Consider the following 16,089-nt stretch of genomic DNA (forward strand, 5'->3'; position numbering starts at 1 on the left):
GGAATCCAGGACTGCTTACACAAATGCAAGCACTCATGCACATAAAGGTAAATCTAAAAGCAAAGTCGGTATTTTACCTTTCTACTGTGATACAGTCTTAGGGTTTCTATTCCTGCACAAAACATCATGACCAAGAAACAAGTTGGGGAGGAAAGGGTTTATTCAGCTTACATTTCCGCATTGCTGTACATCACTAAAGGAAGTCAGAACTGGAACTCAAGCAGGTCAGGAAGCAGGAGCTGATGCAGAGGCCATGGAGGGATGTTACTTGCTGGCTTGCTTCCCCTAGCTTGCTCAGCCTGCTTTCTTATAGAACCCAAGGATAGCACCACCCACAGCCCAGCCCCCCCCCCCCCGGCCCCACTTGATCACTAATTGAGAAAATGCCTTACAGCAGGATCTCATGGAGGCATCTCAAGGGAGGCTCCTTTCTCGGTGATAAATCCAGCTGCGTCAAGTTGACAGTTTCACAAAACTGTTCAAACTTTCCAAACTCTCTGCTTTCCTCAACAATTCATGAGCTATATTCTTATTTTTAAATGTGTGTGTGCATGTTAGTGGCTGCTTTCAGAAGCCAAGAGAGCTACAGCCACCGGAGCTGGAGTTACATGCAGCTGTGGTCTGCCAAACATGGGTGGGTGCTTGGGAACTGACTACCGGTCCTCAGCAAGAAGTGCTCTTGACACTGAAGCATCTCCCAGCCCAACCAGTTTTATTAGTTGCATACTCTATACTTGTTGGAATTACTATACCTTAAACTTAATGAACTACAAACTTCAATTAAACTGTCCTTTACTTTCCATCGACCATCATGGAGATTCCAGCAGCACACACCTGGTATTCTTTAACCAGCATCATTCAAATGTGCACTTTGGCTTTCAATTTCTTACAGCATCAGCCAGGCATGCTGATACAACTACTGTCTACTAGTTGAAAGGCTGAAGCAGAAGACAGGAATTTAAGCCAGCCTGTGTGACACAGCAAAACCCAAGTCAACAAAACCTTAACAAAAAGCAGCAACCTGAAGCTGCTGTAATAGCTGGGCATGATGATGCATGCATGCCTCTGACCCCAACACCCGAGAAAGCAGAGGCTTTGTGGGCAGTAAATTTGTTTCCAGCCAGTCAGATACAGAGTGACATCCCATTTTCCCCACCCACCCCAAAAAGGGGGCACACACAAAGCTTCTGTGATCAAGAATAAAAGATTTACAAAAGGCTGTGATGCCACAAGTCTGGGTCTATAAAAGTCCTACTTCCACAAACTAGCGAAGTGCTTCAGTTTCTTCACCTATAAAATGGCATAACAATAAAGGTACGCACGTTGTGGTATTAGAATTCAGAGATGACTGGAGGAACTAATTACAGCAGTGCCTGGAACCATACCTAGTATGACGTGTTTAAATCAGGTCCATTAACACCACAAGCCATGACACCTTTTCTTATCCAGTATCGTCCTTTTAACCACAAAGCTTTGTGTCATGTATGTTCTCTCCTCATAGCTAAAAGCTTACTAGTGGGATGTGAAGACATCTGTTAATGTCATACATGACCAGTGTGGCTCCCTGACCACCTATCTCCTCCTTCAGCTGGTAAACACGCAGCAGAGCAATTTCTCTGGATCCATAAGGATATTACTTACTTCAATATGGCAGAACTTCTAAGAAGCTACTGAAAAAGTCTTTGAGTCCTGCTACGCAGGTCAGACTGGCCTCAACTTCAGAATCCTCTCCTCATTACACATGTGAGCTGCTATGGCCACCTTCAGGGGTTCCTGCTAACATTTACATCATTACCAACATCAACAGCCTACTGTACCTATCACGTAACTTCAGATAAACACTCCACAAAGAAAAAAATTTAACAGGCTAACAAATGGGGGAAGGTCAAGATCCAGTTTGAAACAGTATTTTATTTCAGCATACTTAGGAATATTATCCACGTATCTTTAAGCAGAAAGCCCCTTTATCTTCTTAGATTGTTTTTCTTATATTGTCTTTAGTGAGGAAAAAAAAACCAGTATTTTTGGTGTAAAATGATACTGATTTTTTATAAAAAAAAAAATGTGAAGGCTATATTTTTACTATCTGTGGAACGCTGAAGTCTAAAAGCACAGGACACAGTTTTCAGAAGAGCAATTTCACCCATTTATGCTAATATTTTCACATTAGAATATAAGTGGGTCATGAGTCGTCAGAGTACAGCAGAAACAGGTCTTCAGGAAAGCACACACACCACGGTAACTGCATGAAAGGAGAACACACTTGGACGAAGAACCGTGCAAAGTTCCAATTTAAGAATATGTGATGAATATTTAAGGGCTTTAAACGCATGCTCTGTTCAAATACAGCTTTTTCTTACGTATAACAAGATACATCTGTGCCTCTGTATGCAGCAGTTAAGCCTGCACAGACATATGATTTCAGATATATGCCATTTTAAATATGCACTTTGTGGATTTATCATTTTCTTTATCCTTGCAGGAGAGAAAACAACGCATTAAATACATCGCCATATTTAAGAGCTAAATGGGACAAATGAATCTTTTACCAATATAAACAACTTAGACTCTTCCAAGTACAAAGATGTATACTTCACATAAACTCTTAATATTGCAATTGCTTCTCAATTTCATAGGCATAGCTAAAACCAAAGGGAAGCCTTCCTTCAAAGGACTTTTGATATGACGGAAGTTTACAAGGGTAAGTTTAGTATTTAAACAAGCAACCCCATGGCCAACAAAGATGCCAGCTATTTGAGGTATGACCCTACAATTGCCGTATATATTATATATGAAACTAAACTAGCAGTGAATCTGCTTCCACAATTAGGTTGTGAGTGACAGAAGTGATGATGTTACTGAAAAGACTACCTTTAGCTCAAGAGGATTCGGAGGATGACAGCAGACAGGTACTTTCTAACAGGAAAGGTAATTTTTGACAGAAACAGAAAGCACTTCCCTCTCTAGGTGGGAATGCTACAGAACATTTATTTGAAACAACGGACAACAGCAGAGCTACGTAATCTAATTCCCTTGTAACACTTTAAAAAAAAAAAAAATCGACACCAAAGCAGTTTTAAAGATTTAAATGCAGCCTACATGGGTCAAGCAAAACCTAGGACTGCTGCTGCTCTGCCCAACACTTCAGTCCTACCAAGGTCAGATCCAAATACTGGTGGTCCCAAGAGATTTACTGAAATAGATCATTTTGAAATAAAACATTAAAAAAAAAAATCAAGATACTTCAGTAACCACATGTCCAACTCAATCAACTTAAATGTGTTTTATTTGCTTCTCACTAACAAATCTTTATTTCATTCATGAAATCAGTAAATCATCCATTCACCTTCCTTGCCCAGTAAATCAAAAGGAAAAACCCAAGATTAGTAAAGAAAAATGTAGGAATTGACTCCCCTAAATTTTTACAAAATATGTTAAAGGTTGAAAAATGTTTTAAGTTTGTAATTCCTAGTAAGAAAACATTATCTGAATGACCACGCTAATGGCAAACCACTGTAAAATGCCTCAGCCGCATTTGATGCAGAGGGTAGGGATTATCTTCGAAGCGCCCCAGCTCTCCCGGTGAGGTCAGAGGTACACTGGTTTGTATTATTGCAACATCCAGTAAGTGAGCTAAGTTGTTCTTCATTCAGCAAGGGCTTTGACATTATGATTGACCTCCAAACTTGGCTGACAATTTACTGATGAGATTCATAACCTTCGGGTTGCTCTGATATTTTGACATATTTGATGGGTTCTGGGCCACATCCTGGAAAGCCACCATGACTTCTGGATCCTGAAGACAAAAAAGAGGAGAGGTTTGAATTTTTAGCTTCATCTGGGTTTTACAACTTATTTTTTAAAAGTGGCCAATGGATGAACTTTAGGATTTAGAATACTAAATACCCTACTGACAAATCACTGTAAAATGCTTCAGCCAATTTGACATACCAGGGTAGGATTGCCTTTGAAGCACCCCAGCTCATCAAGCTTAATTCTGTAACATGAACTAAAGATAATAAAAAAGAAAGCACACAGAACATGGATACAAAGTACAAACTTCTATTTCCTAAAATGAACTTTTAAAAACTTGACCTTTAAGCTGGAACTCAACAGTAAGGAGCACACAGCTCACAACCAATAGCTTGTAACTCCAACTCCAGGGCACCTTGCAGCACATATCTCATATATGTAAATGCAAGCACACACACACACATATACAACAATAAAATAGGGGCCAGAGAGATGTTGTGCCTGCAAAGAAGGAGGCTTGGGTTCCCAACATACACTAAAGCTTCATCTCGGGCTGGAGAGATGGCTCAGCGGTTAAGAGCACTGACTGCTCTTCCAAAGGTCCTGAGTTCAATTCCCAGCGGCCACATGGTGGCTCACAACCACCTGTAATGAGATCTGATGCCCTCTCCTGGTGTGTCTGAAGACAGCTACAGTGTACTCACATATAATAAATAAATAAATCTTTAAAAAAAAAAAAGCTTCAACTCCAGTCTCAGGAAATCTGATACCTTCTGATCTCCAAGGGTGCTGCATGCATGTCATGCAAATGAATGTTCATAAACTAAAACTAAATAAACCTTTAAAAAAATTAATCTCAATTTAGAAAGAAAATGCCACACTGCAAAATTAGCTAATTGGTAACTAAGAGAAAAAAAAAAAAAAAATAGTGAAGTGTGCTGGACTCATACCAAAGTAGAAAAGAAATGCTTTGAGGGTGTTTGCTCTTCCAAATCTTACCTGCATGGCTGCAAGAACCTCTGGATCACTGAGGATTTCGTTGAGTCCAGGCATCCCTGCCATTCCTGCCATCCCTGGCATGGCCCCTCCCATTCCAGGGATTCCTCCAGGAAAATTACCAGGCATTCCCCCAGGGAAACCACCTGTAAGAATAAACAAAATAATGATGGATACCACCAAGTGTCTATTGACCCTCTCCAATACTCAAGTGCACACATAAAAACGAAGGACACCACTGTCGTCATTCCTGAAAAGCAGCCATGAAGCTTTAACTTCTAATTTTTTCTAAAAAAAAAAAAATTAAAGTCATAAATCAGATTTCACTACATACTGGATTTGTTTTTTATTGCTTGGACTGCTCAACAAATTAATCTTGCCTTAAAAATAAAGAATCACTAGGTGTTGCAGCACACCCCTTTAATCCCAGCACTCAGGAAACAGAGGCAGACTGATATCTGTGTATTCAAGGCCAGTCTGGTCTACAGAATGAGTTCCAGGACAGTCATGGCTACACAGAGAAACCCTGTCTCAAAAAAGAATCAATCAATAAATAATCAATCAATCAATCAATCAACATAAGCTGTCCTCCCAACCATCAATACCAGGTGTGTCAATCACTGTTTTTTTTTCCTTTTGGGGAGGAGAGAGGGATGAGGTGTTTGATTCAGGGTTGCAGGCCTGGGACTCTTCATTTCTGGCCTCTGCATCCACAATGCTAGAATCATAGGTGCTCATATCATGCTGGCTCAGTCACCTCTGGATTTCTCATTCTTGAATATTATTTGTCTGTCTGTTTCAATTTAAAGTTAATTTCTATCAACCTAGGTTTGTTTTATTTAAAAATGTTGTGACATGTACCTGAAACCTGAAGCAGTTATTCCTCAAGTTTTACCTAAAATAGGGATGTCAAAAATGTATTGATTTGGCTGGTGAGATGGCTCAGTAGCTAAGAGCACCTGACTGCTCTTCTGAAGGTCTGGAGTTCAAGTCCCAGCAACCACATGGTGGCTCATAACCATCCGTAACAAGATCTGACGCCCTCTTCTGGAGTGTCTGAAGACAGCTACAGTGTACTTACAGATAATAAATAAATAAATCTTTAAAAAAAAAAAAAATGTATTGATTTCTTTCTCTCTTCAGTTTGTTTGGGTAGCCTCACAGCCACAGCTGGCTCAGAACTGGCTTAGAAACCCTGAGCTTCCTGCATCTATCACCTAAAGTCTGTGTCCTAGTCAGGGCTTCTATTGCCGTGATAAAACAGGACAACCAAAAGCAAGCTGGGGAGGAGACAGTATTTGGCTTACATTTCCATACCACTGTTCATCATCAAACGAAGTCAGGACAGGAACTCAAGGCAGGAACTTGGAGGCAGAAGCTGATACATGGGCCATGGAAGAGTGTTCCTCATGCCCTGCTCAGCCTGCTTTCTTACAGGACCCAGGACCACCAGCCCAGAGATGGCATCACTCACAGAGGGCTGGACCCTCCCCATCAGTCACTAATTTAAAAATGATCTGTATCATAATCTTATGGAGGCATTTTCGCAATTGAGGTTCCCTCCTTTCAGATGACTCTAGCTTATGTCAAGTTGATATAAAACTAGCCAGAACAGTCTGAGATGACAGGTGTGACTGGTGTGCTTCACCAGGCCTGGAGATTCTATGTATTTGAGTCCCATTCTAAACAATCAAAAGTGCTAAAAAGAATAATATACAATTATTTAAAACAAAAACCAACAAAAAAACTTGGGGTTGTTGTTCTGTTTAGCTGAAATCTCACCTATGTAGGCCAGACTAGCCTGAAATTCTAAGGTAGGATTAAAGGTATTTATCACTACATTTAGCAGAATTTGCACATCTAGTAAGCATTCCTAGAGATTGTTTCTAGAGTGACTCTAGAAAAAAAAAATGACTTCATTCATTCAATAGCACACTATTAGATTATAAACCAACATTAGTTTGTACATGTTTTATGTAAATGAATGTGTGGGTATGTATGCCTGCACATGGACACCAGAGGAGGGCATAAGATCCCTTAAAACTGGAGTTGTGCATATGTGGGCCTGGCTTGTTATCTGAGTGCATGAGCAAGGATTGCTAAATTAGATAACAAAATGCACAGAGAAGAGCTCTATCTAGTATTAGTTCACATTACTGAAGCTGCCTCAGAGACAAAGGGAACTGACAACTGGATTTATATTTTAAGCTAGAACTAAGCTATGAGCTAGATATTTTTCTCTTCAAGTTGATGAACACTTAACATTTTCTAGCCTTGGTCTAAATGGTTCTATACAATGGCATATACACACTAACAGGAGCCCAAATTCTCCTTAAGAGAAGCTACCACAAAGTAGAAGACAGCCAAAACTCAAAACAAAACAAAAAACCAAAACCCAGAACCTGTCTTTTAGAAGTACATTTCCAGAAGCTTCACACTGCCTCTCTCAGGCAGCAAAACTTATTCTCTCAGCGTCCCTGCATCCTCACCTATCTGAACACCAGATCTTTGTGACCCCTCAAAAGCTTTGTTCTGCTAATAATTTCTCGTTATAAAACATTTTCCAGAATGAAAAGATGGCTCAACAGTTAAACTTCAAAAAGACCAGAGTTCAGTTCCCAGTATCCAAATTGCAAGGCTCAGAACTGCCTGTTAACGATTAACTCAAGTTCTCCTATCAGACTGGACTCAAAATATTTTTATGCATAGTAATAATCTGACTTTTTGAAAATTTTAGCTTTTAATGTGTAGGAGTATTTTGCCTGCATGTATGTCTATATGTCACATCCATTCCTGATGCCTGTGGGGGCCAGAAGATGACAATGGATTCCCCTGGAACTAGAATTACAGTCAGCTGTAAGCTACTACGTGGGTGCTGGGAACTGAACCCTGATCCTCTGGAAGAGCAGCCCATGCTCTTAACCACTGAGCCACCACTCCAGCCCTATGATTTTGGCCAGTATCCTCATGAATATAAACATTATCACATGTAACAGGACATAATCTTACCTTGGCAATTTAGAAACAGATTATATTATAATAAATTGCTTGAATTTCAATACTCAGCTCTCAAAAACTATTTATTTTTCTTAAAGTTGTAACTCAAACTATATACAGGAGAAACAATGTTGTTTTTTCATAACAACAAAAAAAAAGATATTAATGAGAATGAACTTTATTCTTTGGAGTTCTAAGAACTATCTCTCTCCCCCATATGCATATACACCCCAGTTCCCAAATCGAGATATATCTTGAGTTATTTATCCTACTGACAGGTTTTACTTTAAAAAAAAAAAATACCTGGAAAAGAGCCATACTGAGATCCGGATTGTCTTCTGGCTTCTTCTTCCTTGAAAACAAAATGAAAACTAATTATATAACAGAAGAAGAAAAACGACAGCAACAGCAACAAAAAGAAAGTTTTCTTCCCATACCTAACCTGTCCAAGGAAATCAAAAAGTAAAAGAGAAGATAGTAAGAATGTTAAGTATCAAGATGAATCCACTTCCCATCAAAATCTATTTTCAAATCTTCACAGATTCACATTATTTTTACTAATGATTTCTAGCAGTTTTATTTCTCTGGAAAGTTAAAACACAAATACAATTTGCAGTGTTCATATGCTTTTACTTATTCAAGCTATAAATTCTCACTTGTTTTAAAACTTCAAAATGAAAGGGCAAGACACTGGGTTTGCAAGGTGTGGTGGCACAAAGCTCTGATCCCAGTGCTCAGGAGGGTGGCAGGTACATCTCTGAGTTCGAGGCCAGCCTGCTTTACATAGTGAGTTCTAGAACAGCCAGGGCTACACGGAGCAACTCTGTCTCAAAAACAAACAAACAAACAAACAAAAAAAAAAAAAAAAAAAAAAAAAAAAAAAAAAAAAAAAAAAAAAAAAAAAATTTTTTTAAAAAAAAAAAAAAAAAAAAAAATTAGCCAGGCATGGTGGTGCATGCCTTTAATCCCAGCACTTGGGAGGCAGAGGCACTGCTTGTGGACGTTGTACATCGTGGTGCGCACTAGGCTCCGCACCACGATGTACAACGTCCACAAGCAGATGACCATGTAATTATGTAGCTATATGTCCTTTCTTTCAACAAAGGTTGGAAACAGGGCTGGTGAGATCGCTCAGTGGGTAAGAGCACCCGACTGCTCTTCCGAAGGTCCGGAGTTCAAATCCCAGCAACCACATGGTGGCTCATAACCATCTGTAACAAGATCTGACGTCCTCTTCTGGAGTGTCTGAAGACAGCTACTTACATATAATAAATAAATAAATCTTTAAAAAAAAAAAAAAAAAGGTTGGAAACAAATAGGTTACAATGGATAAAACCATTTGTGTAGGTTTCCTCCAGAATTAAAACAGTCCAACCTACAGGAAAACTCTTTCAAGAAGGCAAACAACTCAAAATAGAATTAGGAAGTCCCTGAAACTGACCAGATTAGCTTGGTCCCCTCCCTAAGAGTTAAGCTGCAAAGACTGAGACCAGTAGAGCTGCTTGGAAGAAGCAGGAAACAGCTAAACTACCTAGAAAAGGTCACTAAAGGTCACTCTAACTGCTGAGCTGCCTGCAGGCAGTGGGGAGAGCTCTAGGCTCCCAGCTTTGTGAGCTGTACGTAATCCATGCTGGGTAGGCTTTGGTGATGCAGCTGTCTGCGTCATTCCTGCTCCTAAAAATAATCCCTCACCCCTATACCTGTAAACAACCCTGGTAAAACTCATGGTTCACCAAGATGGATTTTGTATTGTAGTGTCAATCTGGGGAGAATAAATGTGTCTCCCCAGGAAAAGTCTTGTCATATAATACCAATATACAAAGATACATGGGGACGAAACCAGGAAAAACAAGGAGACTATTAAGACTCCTGGAACAAACTATCAGGGATCTCTATATTTCTATAATACTAGGGTATAATTAAAAACAGGTAGGGGGCTGGTGAGATGGCTCAGTGGGTAAAAGCAGCCGAATGCTCTTCCTGCAAGGTCCGGAGTTCGAATCCCAGCAACCACATGGTGGCTCACAACCATCCGTAACAAGATCTGAGTCCCTCTTCTGGAGTGTCTGAAGACAGCTACAGTGTACTTACATATAGTAAATAAATAAATCTTAATTAAAAAAAAAAAAAAAAAAGGTAGAATTTCCCCTTAAGATAAGACTATGTAGCCAATTTTGGAGTTTTGCTTTGTTTTAGTTTGAAGGAGGAGTCTGCACTGCTAGGGAAGCAGTCTGTAAGTTACACTCTTGGCCCAAATTCGCAAATTTTAAATGAACAAACATTTAAATTAGTGAAATATAAGCTCACTTAAGATGAAAAGCAAAAAGAACAGAATAAAAGTAAAAAGAAATAAATAAAAATAAAATAAAAGTAAATAAAAACAAAAGACTCCCCTGCAGCCCTAAAGTTGAATCTACAGGAATTTACCCTTTGGGCTCTTTCATGCTCTTCTCGAGCCTTCTTCACCCTTTCTATTCGTTCTTTTATCTCTCGTTCTTCACGTTTTCGCTCATACTTTCTCCGATGTTCAGCAATTTTTTGAGCCTGAAAAAAAAAGGATAGGAAGTAAGTTTACCTGCAATGTTTGATAAAGTCAACTGAAGTTTTGTTAAGAATTACTTCACGGGCTGGTGAGATGGCTCAGCGGGTAAGAGCACCCAACTGTTCTTCCGATAGGTCCCGAGTTCAAATCCCAGCAACCACATGGTGGCTCATGACCATCCGTAACGAGATTTGACTCTCTCTTCTGGAGTGTCTGAAGACAGCTACAGTGTATTTACATATAATAAATAAATAAATCTTAAAAATAAAAGCCTGTGTTAAAATATTTAAAGATAAAGTCACTGATATGCTATTTATATCTTTTTCTTCCATCTTTCATTCATTTGAATGGGGAATGAACTGAGAACTTTGTAAATATTACATAAGCACTTCACCACTGAGATATATATACCCTCCCAGTCCATATTTCTAAAGTTTAAAAAAAAAAAAAAAAGGCTTGTAGCTGAGTGTAATAACACAATCTTTTAATCCCAACAATTGGGAGGCAGGTAATCTCTGAGTTTGAGGCCAGTCTGGCCTACAATCTAAATTCCAGGACAGCCAGGGCTACACAGTTGAGACTCTGTCCTAGGATAAAATAAATAAAAACCCCATATATAAAGGTTCTATAGTTTTTAAACATTTTCATTAAAAAAAAAAAAAATCTATGAGATAGTGGGGGCGCAGGCCTTTAATCTCAATACTGGGGAGGCATAGGCAGGTGAATTTCTGAGTTCAAGGTTGGCCTGATCTACAGAGTGAATTCCAGGACAGCCGGGACTACAAAGAAGAGAAATACTGTCTCAAAAAATAAAAATAAACTGAAATTAAACTCAGAAAGGCCACACCGTTGTACACACCCCACCTAGTACGTAAAGGTCAGAGTAGACATGAAGCACAATCCTTTCCGTTCACCCTCCCTCTTTCTTTTCTTTCTGAAGACCAGTCTCTTCTTTATAACCCGAACTCAGGTCCACCTGCTTCTGCTTCCCAAATGCTAGGATTAAAGGGCTGTGTGCATGCCACCTTTCTGACTTTCTGTATAAGCCAACGTTTTGTCAACACCCATTCTTATTTCTACTCAAACTTCACCTACATCAACTTCTCAATCCAATTGGAGAAAAGTCATACAGTCTGCTCTGAGGCTTCCAAGCAGAGCATGTTGTCTGTCAGTGACTGTAACTTCTACATGCTTCTTCATCTGTTTTGGCCAAGCACAAGGCCAGAGTCTTAGGTAATGAGCGACATACCCGAGGTTGGACTTCTTTCAGCATTGCACTGGCATCCTCATCATAATCCAGTTTGCAGGCAAGGGCAAGATCATGAGCTGCTTCCTCCCAGTGACCCAAGAGTCTGAAATAGATGTAAACTCTCACAAAATGTACAGTACCAGGAAAGTTCTCAGTTATTACTAACAATAAATTTTTATCAACCAATTCAACAACTATGTAAGAGTCAGGCCGTGGTAGTACATGCTTTGATCCCAGACCTTGAAAGGCAAAGGCAGGCAGATCTTAAGAGGTTAGCTTGGTCTACAGAGCAAATTCCAGGACAGCTGGAGCTACACAGAGAAACTCTAACTCAAAAAGACTAAAAAAATTAAAAAAAAAAAAATTAAATAAATCAATAAACAAACCTAGCCAGGCCTGGTGGCGCAGGCCTTTAATCCCAGCACTCGGAAGGCAGAGGCAGGCAGATTTCTGAGTTCGAGGCCAGCCTGGTCTACCAAGTGAGTTCCAGGACAGCCAGAACTATACAGAGAAACCCTGTCTCGAAAAACCAAAAAAAAAATAAAAAAATAAAAAATAAACAAACCTGTGCTACAGTGATAGCTAACTTTCTAAAAACTTGAAGAAACTAAAATTCTCACAATGATAATTCTAAGCCTGTTCTACCACTATTTTTAATTGAGGGTACTGATGCATTCAGAAGGTCAAGCAGTTATTTTCTAACATGGAAGATACTTCATGATAGTTTCTATGTAGGACTGAAGGAAAAGCCATGGAACATGGGCCTGCTTTACTGAGAAAACTAAACGTAACAAAATCTAGTACTCAGAACTAACAGACTGGGGGGTGGGAAGGGGAGTATAAGCGTTTAATTCCAGTACTCATAGACAGAGGAAGGCAAAGGTGAGTTGGAAGCCAGCCTGGTCTACAAAGTGAGTTCCAGGACAGCCAGAGCTACACAAAGAAACCCTGTCTTGGAAACCCTCCCCACCCCCACCCAAAACAAAAGACAGAACACAAGGTAGAGAACATGCACATTAGGGTAAGGAATCCTGTCCCAACCCAGGGTAAGTGTAATAAACATGGTAACATAAACCCTAAACCTAAATATAAGCAAAAATAAGACAATCACACTTTCACAACATACACACATACACAAAAATTGAAATTATATTTCTAATATTTTGTTTTAGTCAAACATTTTAAATGGGATATATTTTTAGGGACAATCCTGACAGCCAAGAAAACCTTCACCGTTTACTTGGAGAGTATGCTGTGCTAACGGAAGCACTATCACTTATATGTTATGTTTGCAAAATTAAATAGGTATACAGATTTAAAAAACAAACTTTTTTTAATTGAAAATCTCAGCATACTCAATTTATAAATTGTTCATTCAAATCATGAATTTATAAATGAATTTATTGTTTCTTGGTTATGTTCACTGATGTGACAGTAAAGACAGTAACAGAAGCAGTAAGTATACCCAACCAAACATATTTCAGTGTCCACAAAATGAACTACAGTTTCTTAGAAAAATAGCTTATTTGAAATCTGTAATCAGAAAGCAAAATGCCATTTTGAGGACTTGTGACTGATTTCAAAGCAACAGCAATGTGTGAGCTTTTCCTATACCACACAGCAACACATTTGATTTAACCCTTTTACCTTTCTGACATACCTTCATAAAAATCACTACTGTGAGTCACCTAATACAGTTTTGTCAACAACACCCATTCTTATTTTTACTCAAACTTCATCTACATCAACTTCTCAATCCAATTCAGTCACTGGATTTCGCTTAGACAAACATCAAACAGTAAGTTCCAAAACTATAAATGATTATTAGACTAGGTGAAATTGATTCTTTATCCAGATATTTTAAACGTCCCAGTAATGAATAAAGACATTTCAGGTTAGGGTGTTGAATATCTCTTCTTGTGTCCTTGCAGGTAAAAGGAAAACAGGTTGCCTTGTATGAGCCTATGTGACTCAATAATGTTGAGTGATTTTATGTGGAAGGAGTGAAATCTTTTTCTTTTCTTTTTTTTTTTTTAAAAAGATTTATTTATTATATGTAAGTACACTGTAGCTGTCTTCGGACACTCCAGAAGAGGGAGTCAGATCTTGTTACGGATGTTTATGAGCCACCATGTGGTTGCTGGGATTTGAACTCCGGATCTTCAGAAGAGCAGTCGGGTGCTCTTACCCACTGAGCCACCTCACCAGCCCGTGAAATCTTTTTCTTTCTCGTTCCTTTTCTTAATTCTTCATACTGAACACATTACTTTGAAATAAAAGCACTAAGTCTTGAAAATTGCTTAAACTTGACTTCTTTGTGCCTGAGTGTGTGTGTGTACACAGTCTCACAAACAATTTCTCAGGTTCAGTCAACTCTTGCCTCTAGATGCTACCCTGTAACTCACCATGGATGCTAGGCTGCCAGCAGGGAGTCCTAGAGGCTCACTGACCTGTTTCCAGCCTCCACAGCACCACACCCAGCATTTGGAGATTGGGGCAATGCATTGAGGCAGGGATTTTCTCTGTAGCCCTGGTTGTCCTGAGCTCTCTAAATTCCATGCTGGTTTCAAACTCACAGAGATCCACCTGCTGTTGCCTGTCTAGTGCTGCTGGGATTAAAGGTGTGTGTCGTCACTACCTGACCACACCCACCTTTTAGCTCATGGGTTCTACCGGTCAAACTCAGCTCTCTAAGCAGTATTTGTTCATTTACCTGTGTGCTTTCCCTCGCCATTTGTATGGCTGAGCAGAATCAGGGTTTATTTCAATGGCTCTGTCACAGTCTCGGATGGCAGCATTTGGCTTCTGTAATTTGACGAAGACACTAAAAAAAAAAAAAAAAAAAAAAAAGGTATTATTAAGAAAAACTTCATTTTAAACAATAAAATCTTTGAGATTTCTACAAAATTAAAATTATTGAGTGCAAAAAGTCTACGAAAAGGTACTTTGTACTCCAGTGTTCTTACCTGGCTCTCTTGGCATACAGAATAGCCAAGCGGGGATTTAGCTTGATGGCGTCTGTGAACAAGTCAATAGCTTTCTGGAGCTCACCTGAAGTGAAAATGTCCAAGAAAATGTCCAGAAGACAAAAATGTTAATAAAATACTCTGACTTCTTATTTAATTAAGAATTGTACATCATTTCTCAGTCTACTCTTCTACAACGAGAACAGGCTAGTATAGAGATTGGAGGGGTGACTCAGTAACAGTGCCTCCACCAAGCACCAAGTGTTTAGTAGCCAGCACTTTAACATTTTAAAATAAGGGGCTAGAGAGACAACCTTGATGGTTAAGAGCACTAATTGTTATTCCAGAAGTCCCAAGTCCAATTTCCAGCAATCATATAATGGCTTACAACCACCAATCTATAACCCAAGTTCCAAGAGATCTGATGCCTTCTTCTCACCTCCATGACACTAAGCATACAACGAGTTCAAATGTTGGCAAAACACCCATACACATTAAAAAAAAAAAAAAATTAAATACTTAAAAAAAAGACAAAGTAAGATGATGCACATCTGTAACTCCTGCACCCAAGCAGCAGAAATTAGAGAATTGAAAATTAGAAGCAAGCCTGGCTACACACACAATTAGTCCCAGGAAATCTGGACAGAGAATGAACTTCTGAAAGCTGTCCACTGACCCAATGACCTCTACACATGCACTGTGCATGTGTACCCTACCATCAAACAAAAAGTAAATAAACAAGAGCTGTGACGATGACTAGGAATCTTCTTACCCTTGCAGAAAACCCAGGTTTGGTTTCCAGCACCCACAAGGTGACTTACAACCATTTGTAACTCCAGTTCCATGGGATCTGATGTTCTATTCTGACCTCCAAGGATCATACATGCATGCAGGCAAAAACACTCACACACTTAAGTAAATCTTTTAAAAATCTAAAGCATAGCCGCTGGGGAGTGGGGGCACATGGTGTTAATCCTAGCACTTGACAGGCAGGGGCAGGTGCAGTTTAAGGCCAGCCTGGTCTAGTCTACAGAGCAAGTTCCAGGACAACCAGACCTACATAGACAAACCCTGCCTTGGGAAACTTATAAACAAACAAACAAACGCAGATTGAATTTATGGGACTCAGCCTTGAACTAAGCTTAAAGAGGATAGTGTGTTGAGACTAATTTCTCAGGATATGAAAACTAGTTTTCTCTTTCTGAGAAATACTGTTTAAATGAACAACAACAACAACAACAAAAGACATTTAAGCCATTAAATTAACCTTTATGCACAGTTACCATTATTTATTTGTCTGTGTTTATATAAATGTATGTGAACATGTTGGCAAATGCCCACAAAGGCCAGAAGATGGCATTTGATCCCTGAGAGCTGGACTTACGGGCTTCTGCATGCCACCCAACATGGGTAATTCCAGCCCTTGTAACAGAGTGGGTAGCAATCAATCTTAATCACTGAGCCATCACTCCAGCCCCACATTCTTAGCTTTTTATATAAGGAATCACATTCATTTATTCTTATTTGTGCATGCATACATGTGGGAATCAGGACAACTTTAAGAAGTTTATCTCCTTCCATCATAT

The 16,089-nt window shown here is 39.3% G+C and overlaps 1 protein-coding gene across 1 annotated transcript in view; it reads right to left on the reverse strand.

Moving 5' to 3' along the window:
• Window positions 1-1,891: 1,891 nt before the first annotated feature.
• St13 (ST13 Hsp70 interacting protein) overlaps window positions 1,892-16,089 on the reverse strand; it is a 34,978-nt gene continuing 20,780 nt past the window's right edge. Inside the window, exons 6-12 of the mRNA XM_021216457.2 lie at window positions 14,504-14,588; window positions 14,251-14,361; window positions 11,538-11,640; window positions 10,174-10,290; window positions 8,050-8,098; window positions 4,753-4,895; window positions 1,892-3,796 (exon numbers count right to left, since the gene is read on the reverse strand). Of these exons, the coding sequence (XP_021072116.1) occupies window positions 3,668-3,796; window positions 4,753-4,895; window positions 8,050-8,098; window positions 10,174-10,290; window positions 11,538-11,640; window positions 14,251-14,361; window positions 14,504-14,588 (737 nt within the window). The 3' untranslated portion in view covers window positions 1,892-3,667. The remainder of the gene's footprint in view (window positions 3,797-4,752; window positions 4,896-8,049; window positions 8,099-10,173; window positions 10,291-11,537; window positions 11,641-14,250; window positions 14,362-14,503; window positions 14,589-16,089) is intronic.

The sequence above is a fragment of the Mus pahari genome, chromosome 17 (genome assembly GCF_900095145.1).
Source record: "Mus pahari chromosome 17, PAHARI_EIJ_v1.1, whole genome shotgun sequence".
In the NCBI taxonomy this organism is placed as follows: Eukaryota; Metazoa; Chordata; class Mammalia; order Rodentia; family Muridae; genus Mus; species Mus pahari.